The 16,028-nt window shown below is 39.0% G+C and overlaps 2 protein-coding genes across 2 annotated transcripts; one reads left to right on the top strand and one right to left on the bottom strand.

Annotated features, from left to right (window-relative positions):
- Window positions 1-1,734: 1,734 nt before the first annotated feature.
- Window positions 1,735-3,162, bottom strand: LOC130982364 (uncharacterized). The gene has a single exon (XM_057906343.1). The coding sequence runs from the start codon at window positions 3,160-3,162 to the stop codon at window positions 1,735-1,737; it is 1,428 nt and encodes a 475-aa protein (XP_057762326.1).
- Window positions 3,163-8,202: 5,040 nt separating this feature from the next.
- On the top strand, window positions 8,203-10,701 carry LOC130940308 (plant UBX domain-containing protein 10-like). Its single transcript, XM_057868417.1, has 4 exons — window positions 8,203-8,899; window positions 9,371-9,544; window positions 9,688-9,894; window positions 10,142-10,701. The coding sequence occupies exons 1-4, from the start codon at window positions 8,327-8,329 to the stop codon at window positions 10,367-10,369; spliced, it is 1,182 nt and encodes a 393-aa protein (XP_057724400.1). The 5' UTR covers window positions 8,203-8,326; the 3' UTR covers window positions 10,370-10,701.
- Window positions 10,702-16,028: the final 5,327 nt, after the last annotated feature.

Raw genomic sequence — 16,028 nt, 5'->3', positions numbered from 1 at the left:
CAGGGCCCTGCTTATGAAATAGACTGGCTGTTGAGCTTTCCCGTCCTCTCGTACCAGAACTGCGGCCAGGGCTTTGCTTGTTATAGCGAGGTATAGGTATAGTGGTTCCCCGTCCTTTGGCTTCCCGAGAACGGGAGGTGCCGCCAGGATTTCCTTGAAGTGTTGAAAGGCTTCTTCACATGCGGGTGTCCATTCAAACGCCATCCCTTTCTTCATGAGGTTGAAAAATGGCAGGGCCTTTGTCGCCGAAGCCCCGAGAAATCGAGATAGTGAGGTTAACCGTCCTGCCAACCTCTGGACGTCCTTGATGCAACCAGGGCTCTTCATCTGGAGTATTGCCTGGCATTTCTCCGGGTTAGCTTCTACCCCTCTCTGAGTTATCATGAATCCCAGGAACTTGCCGGCCTCCATGGCAAAGGCGCACTTGAGGGGGTTCAGCCTCATACCGTGTTGACGGAGAGACGCAAATACACTTGCCAGGTCGTTCAGGAGGTCGTCAGGTCGTGTTATTTTTGCTAGGATGTCGTCCACGTAAACTTCAACCGTTTTCCCTATGAGGTCGTGGAATATTCTGTTCATCAGCCTTTGATATGTTGCCCCCGCATTTTTCAAGCCGAACGGCATCACCTTATAGCAAAAAGTCCCTCCTGGCGTTATAAACGCCGTCTTGTCTTCGTCGGGACGGTGCATCGGTATCTGATTGTAACCGGAGTAGGCGTCCATGAAACTCAGATACTGGTATCCCGCCGCGGCGTCGACGAGTGCATCTATGTTGGGAAGGGGGAAGCAATCTTTGGGGCATGCTTTGTTAAGGTCTGAGTAGTCCACGCATATTCTCCACCTGCCGTTGTGCTTTCTTACCAATACCACATTCGAGAGCCATGTCGAGTAGTCCACTTCACGTATGAAGCCTGCTTCTAGGAGGCCGGCCGTTTGCTTGGCTACCTCCTCTGCTCTTTCTGCCGACATCTTTCTTCTTCGTTGAGCCACTGGGCGCGCTTCCGCTTTGACGGCTAAGTGATGTGAGATGATTTTTGGATCTATGCCTGGCATGTCGGCTGGTGTCCAGGCGAACAAGTCCCTGTTGGCCCTTATCATTTCAATCAAAGGCTCCTTCAGCTCACGTGGGAGGTTCTTGTTAACGAATGTAAACTTTTCCTCTTCGTCACCGATTCTAAACTTCTCGAGGTCCCCTTCTGGTTCTGGCCTCGGCTTGTCCTCTACTCTGGCATCAAGGTCGGCTAGGAACACGCCGGATGCTTCCTTGGACTTCTTCCTGAGGGAAAGGCTGGCGTTGTCACAAGCGACCGCCGTCTCGAGGTCTCCTCTTACGGTCCCTATGGATCCATCATCGGTGACGAACTTCATAACTAGTAGCTTGGTGTTGATTATGGCTTCAAAATCATTGATCGTTTTTCTTCCCAAGATGATGTTGTAGGCTGTGGAATCTCGGAGAATTACGAACTCGGCCATCGCCGATCTTCGACCTTGGATCTGCCCCACCGAGATTGGTAGGAAAACGACTCCGTCCGGTTTGATGAAGTGGTCGCCTAGCCTGATAACCCCGTGCTGGTGAGTCGTCAGGTCGGCATCCTTTAGCCCTAGTGCGTCGAAAACGTTACGGAACATGATATTTGAATCAGCTCCTGTATCGACAAGGATCCGTTTGACGAGGCCGGTTCCCACTCTGGCCGTTATGACCATGGGGGGGTTTTCCGGGGCGTCGCTGAACCATTAGTCTTCCGGGCCGAAAGAAATGGATGGAGGTTTTTTGGAGCTTTGCACTGGCGGGGATGAGATCGCCAGAACCTTGGCGTCTTTCTTGTGTGCCGACCGGGATTTTGGCGCAGCGTTTTTTGCCGTTACCACGTTTATCACAGTGAGGCCATGGTCTCTGTCTTCGGGTTCCTGTCGCCGCTTGGCCGAACGTGTCTTGCCTTCCTCGTCTTGGTCGCGATAACGCCTTCTCGGCTCCCTGATGAGATGGGAGAACGCCGCTAGCTTTCCTTCCCTTATCGCCTGTTCTAGTGCATCCTTCAGGTCGAAACAGTCTTGTGTTTGATGGCCGTATCCCTTATGGTAATCACAATAAAGGTTCTTGTTTCCTCCCGTACGGTCCTTAAGTGGTCGAGGCTTTGGAAGAATTCCTTTCTCAGCTATTTGTTGATAAACTTCCACGATGGGGAGGGTGAGTGGAGTGTAGTTAGTAAATTTTCCGACTCGAGGGAACGACCTAGGTGCTTTGTTTGATGCCTCCTCCCTGACCTTTTCTTTTGCTCTCTCACCGTCGCCACCGGACTGCCGAGCCTGGCCGTAACCGGACTGCCGCTTATTGGCAGCCACGACTCGGCTGACTTCCTCGTCGTTTATGTACTCCTTGGCCACCGTCTGGATTTCGTGCATTGTCCAAACCGGCTTCGTGGTGAGGTGTTTTCGGAAGTTCTCGTTGAGGAGGCCGTTTGTCAGGCAGAGACTGGCCACCGAGTCGGTTAAGCCGTCGATTTCCAAGCATTCATCGTTGAACCGATCTAGGTATCTCCTGGTCGGCTCTCCTTGTCTCTGGGTTACCCCTAGAAGGTTGATAGGATGCTTGGCCTTTGCTATTCGCGTTGTAAATTGGGCCAGGAATGCACGGCTGATGTCCGAGAAGTTGTAGATGAAACCTTGAGGGAGGCCGTTAAACCATCTGATCGCTGGTCCTGCTAGGGTTACCGGGAAGGCACGGCATCTTACTTCGTCTCCTACTCCTTCTAGATTCATCCTGGCCTCAAAGGCCGTGAGGTGTTCTAGAGGGTCTTGAGTTCCGTCGTACCTCATGTCCGTTGGCTTGTCGAAGTGTTTCGGCAGCCGGACCTCGAGGATAGATCGGTGGAACGGGGTGACGCCCATTATCACAGGTTGTCGTGTTCTTCCGTCTTCGCGACCTCTTGTCGCTCGATGGGTCGGTCTGCCGCGGGAGTAGATGATCGTGTCATTTCGTCTCCTCATTATGGGTGACTCCTCCCGCGAGCTCTCCGCTTCCGTCCGCGGGCGGCTTCGGTGAGAGTCTTCCTCCTCGCTCCCGGGAGACGGGGTGTAGCTCGGGTCGGTAGACCGTCCATCCCGCTCCCGGTCGGCAAGCTGCCGTTCTAGGTTCTGAACTCTGTGGCGTAGCTCTTGCATTATTATGGCGCTATCGCCGCCCGTTCCTCTGAATGGTCGTGTCCTCGTGTGTCGATGGGGGGACCTTCGCCGCCCCCCTTGCGAGGCGACGGAGGCTGCCCCCTCCGCTCCGGCTGCCCGAGCGTGGTCGCCGGGACCCAGTACGACTTCCATTTAGACGTCCCCACAGACGGCGCCAATGTTCGGTAGTCGGGTTCCGGACAGGTCGGGGATGCAAGTGAGGGTGCGAGGACGCCTTGGCCTGGGTCGCGCTGGTTGCGGGTGAGTTGTGCAGCTGAGCACTGGGGCACTTGGTTGTGGAAAGATGATGAGGGGGGGTGCCACCTGCAAAGACACTCCGACGCTCAAGTCAGCAATGTGCAGGCGGGTAGAATAATAGGGTGAAAGGATGTGACGTACCTGGGGGGAAGAGCCAATCTTTCCCTTATATACATGTCAGTGGTGGGCCCACGGGAGGACAGGCCCATATTCCCAAGGACGCTGTCCTGTAGCCGCGTGTGAGCCGTACAGGACGCGTGCCCGGGTCAGATGGAGGGCACGTGTCCGGGTCGGGTATTGCTTGGGTCGGGTCGACCCGTGCGGATTTTGGGCCAGGCCGTAACAAGTTGAATATATCGTTAAATTGTTGTATTTCCATATCGAATATATTTTAGAGATGATACTCATTTTATATATGTATTTTTTGTGTACAATCCAATATTAATAAAAGATAAAAAGTATTTATCTAGACAAATCCAAATATAATTACAGTTTGGTGTGTCCAAAAATTGTTCTTGACCGATATATTTAAAACGAGTTTAAAAATTAATATTTATTATCAATTATTATACAAAAGTAGTCATCTAAAGTATTTTAGATAATTAAAAAAGATGTTAAAAAAATTTTTAAAATTAGTTTATACTTTAATATTAATATATAAAGTATCAAAATATAACTGAATTTATTTGAAAATTTCTTTGTAATATATATCGTATATTCTTGTTGAACAAAAGCTTAAATTTAAAATGTTTGTATATTTCATGTGGCAATGTGGCATCGTAGTTTGTGTTCGTGACACTGTTTATAGCTAACATCTCTATATTATTAAATATATTTAAATTTTTATCGTTGATGAGTACCATAGTAATAAAATTTTATTCGATACATGCATGTTCTTTAGATATAAGAAATAGAGTATATATGGTTTGAGGAGAATTTGTCTTTCAATTTCCACTATTCATTAGTTCTAAAGTGAATTTGTCTTCTTGTATGGTTGATGATGTATGGGCATAATTAACTACCAAAAATATGTTGAAGCATGCGGCACATATATTATAGGAAAGGGAATGGGAATAGGTTCATACAGGAGAAGTGTGTCTCTGCAGAATATAATCAATAGAAGAAATAGATGTAATGTATAAGGCACTAAGCCACTAAGCCCTTTAGTGGTGGGTTGAAGCTGATGATGAGTCATCAGGTCTAGATGTTGGATGCCATGGACCATGTTGTGTGTCTTGCCATATAATTTTTACTCTTTTAGTACTGAGGACAAATTAAAATTTATAAAGATAAAAAATAAAAATTCAAACGTACAAGTTAAGACTATATATTTTTTCAGATGGAGTTGAAGTGAAAATTATATTAAAAAAATAAAAGATGATAAAATATATTAAAATTGAAAATTTTTTTCTCTAACTATTTTTTCAAAACATGCATCTTAATTTTTTAAATGAGGGAATTTTTATCTTTTATATTTTTATATTTCCAATTATTAAATGCATTTAAAATTTGCACTTTATTTTAGGAATTAATACAGGTGAATGTTAGACATGATATTAGAAAACTTATCATTACTCAATATATATATATGAAAAAAATAAAATGGATATTGAAGAAACATTTTTCTTGTGGATAACAAGCAATTACAAAAGGCAATATCTAGAGGGAATACCTACCAACCCAACTTGTAATATTCACATATAAGCTTTTTTGGACCATCTTGAAACTATATATTAAAGAGCCAACACCACTAGAAAGAGACCTTTTGCCAACACAATTGACAATTTAGAGCCACAAGTAATGATGCGTAGGGAAAATATATATGGCAATGATTTGAGGGGTAGCAAAGTAAAAAGTATTATGATATGGACACTCAAGCTTGTCATTATTTAAAATTTTTTAATTTATTTTTGAATTTTTTAGTTAAAGTTTCTAACTTTAATTTGTTAAGAAAAAAAGTTTAACCAAAGAGAGATAAAGGTCTATATAGGTGTCTAACCATATAATGTCTATGATTAGTATTTAAATATTTTTAAAATAATAAAAAAATAAATATAGAAACTAATTTTTAATTGGTTAATATTAATTATTTTTTAATTTTAAAATTACTTTTTTAATCTCAGTTTTTAAAAGTTTAAGATTAAAATTTAGAGTTTAGAACTTAAAAAGATAATAAATGATTAAAAAGGATAATTTTAAAAACATTGACCGATTAGCTGAAAAATAATTAGTGATCACTCTATAATAGAAAAGAGTTTTCAACTTAATTATGATGAAAGGAGAAAGTTGACTTTCGATTATTGTCTTATTAAATGACTTAATATGAAGCTGAAACAAAAATTCTATGGATAATCCACATGCTTTGACTATAAGGGTAAGTAATTATTTACTAATTTATAAAATATTAGTAGGAAATATTTTTGTGCTATTTAATTATTCTTATATTAGTCAATAATTTAAAAAAAAATGATAATGTCACTCTCAAATGCTATTTTCTCGTAGTTATATTTTTTTATTAAAATATTGAGTAATACTAGGGAACCAAAAGGATATTAGCCAAAAACCAGCCAAATATCTTTGGGTGAATCCAAAATCTCTACGAGTTAATATATATAGATGTTTCTTCTGCTAAGTATTAGAATGTTTCTTTTTCATACTAAATGGATGTTCTTTTATATATTTTTCGAATTTTTTTGTATTACAAATGTGAATGTCTCTATTTCTTTAAAATTTCATACTTTTTTTAAAATTATAACTGGATATTTCTTTTGTTAAGTATTAGGATGTTTTTTTTTTCATATTAAATGAATGTTTTTTTTATATTTATGTAATTGTTTAAAAATTCCTTTTGACTAAGATCAAGTGTGTAATTTGCAGTTAACACCCTTCTCTTCAACCACCCGTTCATCCTTTTAAAACTACATCCGAAACCAAATTCCCACGTCAACCGAGAGCCCCCCTCCTCTATCCGTCCGCCTCCCTTCATCTCTTATATTTCTTCTTTTGTTTAGTCCAGCTAAAAAAAAAAGAACAGAAACGAAAAAAAGAAAAATTTAGCATTATTTTTTATTTTCTTTTATTTAAATTTCTGCATCTCTTTCTTGGTTGCTGGCGGTGTCCGGAGACACACAGTTGCAGTGCTGGCAGCAAGTTCCATAAGCTCTGCGGTAGAGATTTGGACGAGATGATAATCGGCACCTTGTAGCACATACTTCGTTACAGAGGAGTGGGTTTCGGTGAGGAGGCAGAGAGAGCCTGAGAGAGAGAGGGATTTGTGTATGTGATTGTTGGAGGTGAGTAGTTTAATATGAGAGAGAAGATGAATGTTTTTATAATTTTAATTAGATTTTAATTAAGTTTTAAATTTTGAATTTAAAAAATTTAAAATTAATTAATTATTAATGTAAATTAATGTAGTTTTGTTTAATTTTTAGTTGGTAACTTTTTGGTTCCATATACTTCTCCTAAAATATTTTACCAAAATAGCACTAAAAGTTGAAAGTTTGTATGCTAATGATTACTTTTACATATATCAAAATAGTTGTAAAACAAGTATACGATCTTTAATTTCTTCTTGTGCACTCAACTATTACTATCAATAATAGTTTTTAAAAAAGAATTAAAATTCAATGGCTATTATAAAAAGCAATAATGCTAGTCAAGACCTTTTCTCACGCATCACTTCATATATCTATCTATTGTTCACTTTTCAAGTTCTCAGTATCTAGTTCCATATATAGGACCCCATCAAATTTCTGTACAAATCACCACTCTGATTTTAGAACATGCTAATCTAAAGAAGTGTGAGTGATGTATAAGTTGTAACAATCTTTATTCACACGAAAGCTATGATCAGACATATCATGGAGCAAGAAAAGAAGCTTCCTTGAGAACCTTAAAAAAACTTCCATTTCAATTTCGAATTATATATTCAATCATGTTAGGTGTACACTAAAATTAATTATTAAAATAAAATATATATTAAAATATAAAATATACATTAAAAATGAATTAAACTATATATATATATTTAATGAATGATTTTGATAATTGATTTTAATATATTAATAATATTTTTATTCTACATTATTCTTGAATATCTGATCTTTGTTAATAATTATTAATCCATGAAAAACTTTAAATAACATTGAATAGTGCCACATATAAATTGTACCTTACCTTTGCCACTAATTGTAAAAGTTATTATTATAAATAAGAGTAATTAATTTAAGTAATGTCTGATTATTTGTCTGAAAGGTAAAGCCTCTCTCACAATTTAAAAATTTCATATTAATTTTTAACCATCCAGGTAATTGGTCTATGCGACTCTCTTAATGGACTAAGTAGTCTCTATTACTGGATTGAGGGGCCCCTCAGACATCAGCAATTCATCATTTACGGAATTGCTTAGGCCAATTATTTGGATTGGTTGAGACCGATAAAATTTTGAATTGTAGAAGAGTATTTTATCTTTCGAGCAAATGGTCAAGAACAGAAAATAATCCAAGAAAACAATTGATCTTTTGACAATCCGCAGTGGGAATCACCTTTTCACATTGGGATAAATTTGATGCTATATTCAATATTCATGAACCATATTCTCCATCTGCATGAGTAGACACATTAACGGTTTCACAGACAAATGGCACTTATTTTGAATGTAAGTACTTAGAAAATGAACTGCAGCTTTGGCCTTAAGTAAAGAATCTTCTTTGCGCACTAAGCTTCCTCAAAAGTGTTTTAAGAAAGTAAATAAAGAAAACGGCATCTAAAACAGTCTTCGTCAATCTTCTAGTGTCTCTTCTATTAGAACAAAACAAGGAATGTCTTCACAAATTCACATGAAATTGAATAGTTGATACAAGATTAGGTTTCCAGGACTAATTTTAAATAACAAAACAAAAAAATGTCATCGCCGGCGATAAGGCATCACAGGATTGTTCGACGCGTGGCGAGTCTCCCTAGAAGCATAATGGGGGAAATCTCAAGGGCAATGGCGGATGGCATGGGACTTGTAGGAATTGGAAGAAGAAGAAACCATAATCATAATCATAGTCATGATGCAAATGTTGTGCAAGGGCAAGTGCAGCCTCATGGCCCTCCATTGTTGCCACAAGAACACATAGCAGTTCCTGAAGAGTGGGCTTTTCTTGAAAGTTTTGAGCAGCAATATGGAAACAACCATCCTTTCTTTTATGCGTGCCGATTCAGGAAAGCTGTGAAGTTGGCTGAGCAGGATCATAGGTTTATGTTTATGTACCTTCACTCACCGGACCACAATTTTGCAAACGTGTTCTGCAAGGAAACACTCTGTTCTGAGCTTGTGACGCAGTTCCTTGATATGAATTTTGTTTGTTGGGGAGCACTTGCTGATAGAGGAGAGGGTATGCAAATGGTTTCCATGCTGCGCCCTTCTACGTTTCCATGTTGTGCTGTCATCGCTCCGGCTCCTGGTGATAGCATTACAGTGCTGCAGCAGGTTGAGCACACATTCTAGCATTTATACCTTTTTTCTTTTTTGTTTATGGATGATGCTTAATGGCACAATTGTGCCTGGTGTTTTCTCAGGAATCAGCTGAATTAGCTACTTTCATGTTGATAGTTTAGGTTGATTTGTAATCTAAACCAATGCATAATTAGTTCAAATGATTCAACACTTATTTCTCTTAAGTAAGATCTTAAATTTAGTACTCAAATTTTCTCCCCTATTGTTACTCGACCTGGCTAAAATCGAATTAGTTGAAATTTAATAAACTCTATAAACACTACTGGTCTAGATAAAAAACATGTTAATAATTAATTTAGGATGCCATGACCAAGTTTTTTGCTAGGTAAAGAAATAGTATCCTGAAATTTGAAAGCATTATTAGAACTATTAGTATCTCATACCATTTTTTTTTTCTTTATCTTTGCCACTGAACTAAGCATTTTACATGCCCTTTTTGGCCAGCTTGAGGGGCCTCTTTCAGCAGCTGAGCTAGTGGAGATTCTACAGAGGACAATGGAGGAACAAGGGCTGGCTTTCGGAAGCGGAAAGGCTAAGCACGAAGCAAAGATCCGAGCTGACCGCAGGCTTCGAGAAGAGCAAGACGGCGCATATTTTGCAGCTTTGCATATAGACAAGGTTCATAACTCATTTCAATTTTTCAATTTGATAAATATTGTGTACTCATTCTGCATTGTACACCAAGTCACCCTTGAATGCAAATAGTTTTATTTATTTTTCCAAAGAATGCTTAGTTAACAAAGATTTTTTTTCCTGTATAGGAAAAAGAGAAGCAGCACAAGAATTCTCCTTTAAGAGGGGGAATTCAGAAGTCAGTGGAGGCTCAGAATGGCAGAAATTTTAGGAAGTTGAGTAACAATTCTGTGAATGTTAGAAAACAGGATAGCAAGAATGAAGCTTACGAGTCTAATGGTCAAAAACAAGCCAAAGGAATTGCAAGCAGGGTAAATGGCTCTGAGGCTACACAGGTAAGTAAATATATCATTTCAACACAATATAAAGAATCATAGAGTTGATAGTAAATATTGAAATTAATAATACAACAACAAAGTCCGGTTCCACTAGATGAAGACGACCCCATAAATCAAACAATGTCATAATGCTTTCACATAAATCATAAATGTCTTTTAAACATTTTGGTATTCAGATATCTTTTAATAATTTCTTCTATAATTTTCTTATGTCTCATAACGTTTGTCAAATTTTGTGCAACAGATACTGATAAGGTTTCCGAATGGAGAAAGAAGAGAACACAATTTTTTGTCTACTGACAAAATCCAATCCATCTTCACGTGCATTAATTCATTAGGAATTCCAGGGATTGAGAATTATAGATTAATTTCAAATTTTCCAAGGAAAGCTTATGGTGTGGACCAAATGAGAATGACTCTCAAAGAAGCTGGCTTGTTTCCTAAAGCTAGCCTGTTCTTGGAGCCTATGTGAATCATTGTCCACAGTCATTAAGTTGTAAACATACACGTGTGAATTATGAATTGGCATTGGTATACATATACATTTAGATTTCAATGAAATGAGAGGAGAGGAAAAGAAGTATGTATGAATAAGTGACTTCACCTTAGCTCAATATTTCATGGATGATCCAATAGATAAAATTCCGATGTTAGTAGAGAAATTCATGGTTATATGCGAATTATAGAAAAGAAGGTAATACAATGCCACCTTAAGTTGTTGGGTCATAACTATTTATAAGGAGGGAAGAAGAGGAAGAAAGACAACCAAATTATTAGAATATCAAACAAGCTAATTTGTTACTTTTAAATTTTAAGGTACTCCTTTTTTTTTAATGTTTTTGTTTAGGCACTTTTAATTTATTCATTTTCCTTTCTCTTCCACCCCTTCTATTTTATCTTTAAGTTGTATGATTCTAATATTTTTCCATGACTAGTGTATAAGAAGTTACCTGTACGGTTTGATGAGGAGTGAGGGGGACTTGTGAACTGGTGGAAGGAGCCAATAAACTCTGTAAATGACGTGGGGATCGTACTTGCAATGACACTTCAATACTCAAGTCAAAGAGCTAAAGAAGTAGGGAATTAGTGTTTAGCGTTGGAAAGTTCATACCTGGAGGAGGCACGGGTGTCCCTTTTTTTATAGAGTTGCTAGCTTATCTTATTTGAAAGGGTGTCTTTCCTTTTATAGAGGATTTTCTAGGGTGGTTAAGCTTGTTCTGGCTGAGCTAGGTCGAACCGGTTGGCGAAGCTTGCATGGCATTCCTAGAACAGTTGCTTCCGGAGCATGATTGTCCATTGGGTCGAGTCCCAGTGCTGTGTTGACAAGCTTCACATAAGGAGTCGTGAGGTCGCTGCAGTTCGTAGCCTTGTGCAGACAGGCATGGCAGAGTCGTTTTTGTCCAAGACTCTTTACCTGCTTATTGGACTTTTCGATGATGGGATGTGTCGCATTTTCTAAGGTTCCATAATGGCGCAATGGTGGGTGAGATGAATGGTTAATTTCACGCGTTCAAAAGTGAGAATGGTGATGAGTGTCACATAATCATCACATTCATCATGTTCTTGTGTGCGAATGGATATCTTAGAATAAGAATAAGCATGAATTGAATAGAAAATAGTAGTACTTTACATTAATACTCGAGGAACAGTAGAGCTCCACACCTTAATCTATGGTGTGTAGAAACTCCACCGTTGAAAATACATAAGTGATGAAGGTCCAGGCATGGCCGAATGGCCAGCCCCCATAACGTGAACAAAGGATCAAAAGGTAATCCCAAGATGAAAATACAATAGTAAAAAGTCCTATTTATACTAGACTAGTGACTCAGTTTTGCTAAAGTCCCCAGTTAGAGGTGTCCAGAGTTCTTAAGCACACTCTTTTTGCTTTGGATCACGACTTTAACCACTCAGTCTCAAGCTTTTCACTTGGACCTGCATGCCACAAGCACATGGTTAGGGACAGCTTAATTTAGCCGTTTAGGCCTGGATTTTATTTCCTTGGGCCTCCTATCGATTGATGCTTGGTGCACGAAATTCTGATCACTACTTTTCACAACTCAAATAATCCCCGGTAATGAATCCAAAAATTTGGTGCTCAATACCATGGTATAAACACAACTTTGCACAACTAACCAGCAAGTGCACTGGGTCATCCAAGTAATAAACCTTACGCGAGTAAGGGTCGATCCCACGGAGATTGTTGGTATGAAGCAAGCTATGGTCACCTTGTAAATCTCAGTCAGGCAGATTCAAATGGTTATGGATGATATATAAATAAAACATAAAGATAGAGATACTTATGTAATTCATTGGTGAGAACTTCAGATAAGCGTATGGAGATGCTTTGTCCCTTCCGTCTCTCTGCTTTCCTACTGTCTTCATCCAATCCTTCTTACTCCTTTCCATGGCAAGCTGTATGTTGGGCATCACCGTTGTCAGTGGCTATAGTCCTGTCCTCTCAGTGAAAATGTTCAACGCACCCTGTCACGGCACGGCTAATCATCTGTCGGTTCTCAATCAGGTTGGAATAGAATCCAGTGATTCTTTTGCGTCTGTCACTAACGCCCAGCCTTCAGGAGTTTGAAGCTCGTCACAGTCATTCAATCATTGAATCCTACTCAGAATACCACAGACAAGGTTTAGACCTTCCGGATTCTCTTGAATACCGCTATCAATTCTAGCTTATACCACGAAGATTCCGATAAAAGAATCCAAGAGATAAACATTCAAGCCTTGTTTGCTTGTAGAACGGGAGTGGTTGTCAAGCACGCGTTCATAAGTGAGAATGATGATGAGCGTCACATAATCATCACATTCATCAAGTTCTTGAGTGCGAATGAATATCTTGGAATAAGAACAAGCTGAATTGAATAGAAGAATAATAGTAATTGCATTAATACTCGAGGTACAGCAGAGCTCCATACCTTAATCTATGGTGTGTAGAAACTCTACCGTTGAAAATACATAAGAACAAGGTTCAGGCATGGCCGTGAGGCCAGCCCCCAAAACATGATCAAAAGAGTCCAAATGATCAAGGATCCAAAGATTCAAAGATCTAAAGATGAAAATACAATAGTACAAGATCCTATTTGTAGAGAACTAGTAGCCTCGGGTTTACAAAGATGAGTAAATGACATAAAAATCCACTTCCGGGCCCACTTGGTGTGTGCTTGGGCTGAGCATTGAAGCTTTCATGTGTAGAGACTTTTCTTGGAGTTAAACGCCAGCTTTTATGCCAGTTTGGGCGTTTAACTCCCATTCTTGTGCCAGTTCCGGCGTTTAACGCCGGGCAGTTTTGAGCTGATTTGGAACGCCAGTTTAGGCCATCAAATCTCGGGCAAAGTATGGACTATTATACATTTCTGGAAAGCCCAGGATGTCTACTTTCCAACGCCATTGAGAGCGCGCCAATTGGGCTTCTGTAGCTCCAGAAAATCCACTTCGAGTGTAGGGAGGTCAGAATCCAACAGCATCTACAGTCCTTTTCAGCCTCTGAATCAGATTTTTGTTCAGGTCCCTCAATTTCAGCCAGAAAATATCTGAAATCATAGAAAAACACACAAACTCATAGTAAAGTCCAGAAAAGTGAATTTTAACTAAAAACTAATAAAAATATAATAAAAACTAACTAAAACATGCTAAAAACATACTAAAAATAATGCCAAAAAGCGTATAAATTATCCGCTCATCAATGCTCAAAGCCTTTAGATCCTTTTTACCCTTGCCTTTTGGTTTTAAGGGCTATTGGCTTTTTCTGCTTGCTTTTTCTTTCTACTTTTTTTTTTCGCCATTTTTTTTCGCAAGCTTTGTTCTTCACTGCTTTTTCTTGCTTCAAGAATCAAATTTATGATTTTTTTAGATTATCAATAACATTTCTCTTTGTTCATCATTTTTTCAAGAGCCAACAATTTTAACATTCATAAACAACAAGATAAAAAATATGCACTGTTCAAGCATTCATTCAGAAAACAAAAAGTATTGTCACCACATCAATATAATTAAAATAAATTCAAGGATGAATTCGAAACTCATGTACTTCTTGTTCTTTTGTATTAAAAACATTTTTCATTTAAGAAAGGTGAAGGATTCATGAAATTATTCATAGCCTTAAGACATAGTTATTAAATACTAATGATCATGTAGTAAAGACACAAACATAGGCAAACATATAGCATAAAAACCGAAAAAAATAGAGAAATAAGAACAAGGAATGAGTCCACCTTAGTGATGGTGGCACCTTCTCCTAGTTAAGTGTGATGATTCTTGAACACAGCTACTTTATGAGTCTTGGCCGTGGCCCAAAGCACTCTGTCTTCCAGTATTACCACCGGATACATACATGCCACAGACACATAATTGGGTGAACATTTTCAGATTGTGACTCAGCTTTGCTAGAGTCCCCAATTAGAGGTGTCCAGGGTTCTTAAGCACACTCTTTTTGCCTTGGATCACAACTTTATTTCTTTTCTTTTTCTTTTTCTCTTTTTTTTTTTTCGTTTTTCTCTCTTTTTTTTTCTTTTTTTTTTTGAATTCACTGCTTTTTCTTGCTTCAAGAATCATTTTATGATTTTTCAGATTCTCAGTAACATGTCTCCTTTTTCATCATTCTTTCAAGAGCCAACCATTCATGAATAACAAATTCAAAAGACATATGCACTGTTTAAGCATACATTCAGAAAACAAAAGTATTGCCACCACATCAAAATAATTAATCTGTTATAAAATTCAAAATTCATGCAATTTTTCTCTTTTTCAATTAAGAACATTTTTCATTTAAGAAAGGTGATGGATTCATAGGACATTCATAACTTTAAGGCATAGACACTAAGACACTAATGATCATAAGACACAAACATAGATAAACATAAGCATTAAAATTCGAAATACAGGAAGATAAAGAACAAGAAAATTAAAGAACGGGTCCACCTTAGTGATGGCGGCTTGTTCTTCCTCTTGAAGATCTTATGGAGTGCTTGAGCTCCTCAATGTCTCTTCCTTGTCTTTATTGCTCCTCTCTCATGATTCTTTGATCTTCTCTAATTTCATGGAGGAGGATGGAATGTTCTTGGTGCTCCACCCTTAGTTGTCCCATGTTGGAACTCAATTCTCCTAGGGAGGTGTTGATTTGCTCCCATTAGTTTTATGGAGGAAAGTGCATCCCTTGAGGCATCTCAGGGATTTCATGATGAGTGAGATCTCTTGTTTGCTCCATCCTTTTCTTAGTGATGGGCTTGTCCTCATCAATGGGGATGTCTCCCTCTATGTCAACTCCAACTGAATAACAGAGGTGACAAATGAGATGAGGAAAGGCTAACCTTGCCAAGGTAGAGGACTTGTTCGCCACCTTATAAAGTTCTTGGGCTATAACCTCATGAACTTCTACTTCTTCTCCAATCATGATGCTATGAATCATGATGGCCCGGTCTATAGTAACTTCGGACCGGTTGCTAATGGGAATGATTGAGCATTGGATAAACTCCAACCATCCCTTAGCCTTGGGTTTGAGGTCATGCCTTCTCAGTTGAACCGGCTTCCCTCTTGAATCTCTATTCCATTAGGCGCCCTCTTCACAGATGTCTATGAGGACTTGGTCCAACCTTTGATCAAAGTTGACCCTTCTAGTGTAAGGGTGTTCATCTCCTTGCATCATGGGCAAGTTGAATGCCAACCTTACATTTTCCGGACTAAAATCTAAGCATTTCCCCCGAACCATTGTAAGCCAATTCTTTGGGTTCGGGTTCACACTTTGATCATGGTTCTTGGTGATCCATGCATTGGCATAGAATTCTTGAACCATTAAGATTCCGACTTGTTGAATAGGGTTGGTAAGAACTTCCCAACCTCTTCTTCGGATCTCATGTCGGATCTCCGGATATTCACTCTTTTTGAGTTTGAAAGGGACCTCGGGGATCACCTTCTTCAAGGCCACAACTTCATAGAAGTGGTCTTGATGCACCCTTGAGATGAATCTCTCCATCTTCCATGACTCGGAGGTGAAAGCTTTTGCCTTCCCTTTCCTCTTTCTAGAGGTTTCTCCGGCCTTGGATGCCATAAATGGTTATGGAAAAACAAAAAGCAATGCTTTTACCGCACCAAACTTAAAAGGTTTGCTCATCCTCGAGCAAAAGAAG

This window comes from Arachis stenosperma, chromosome 1 (genome assembly GCF_014773155.1).
Source record: "Arachis stenosperma cultivar V10309 chromosome 1, arast.V10309.gnm1.PFL2, whole genome shotgun sequence".
NCBI classification, from domain to species: Eukaryota; Viridiplantae; Streptophyta; class Magnoliopsida; order Fabales; family Fabaceae; genus Arachis; species Arachis stenosperma.
This window is presented reverse-complemented; position numbering and strand designations above follow the sequence as displayed.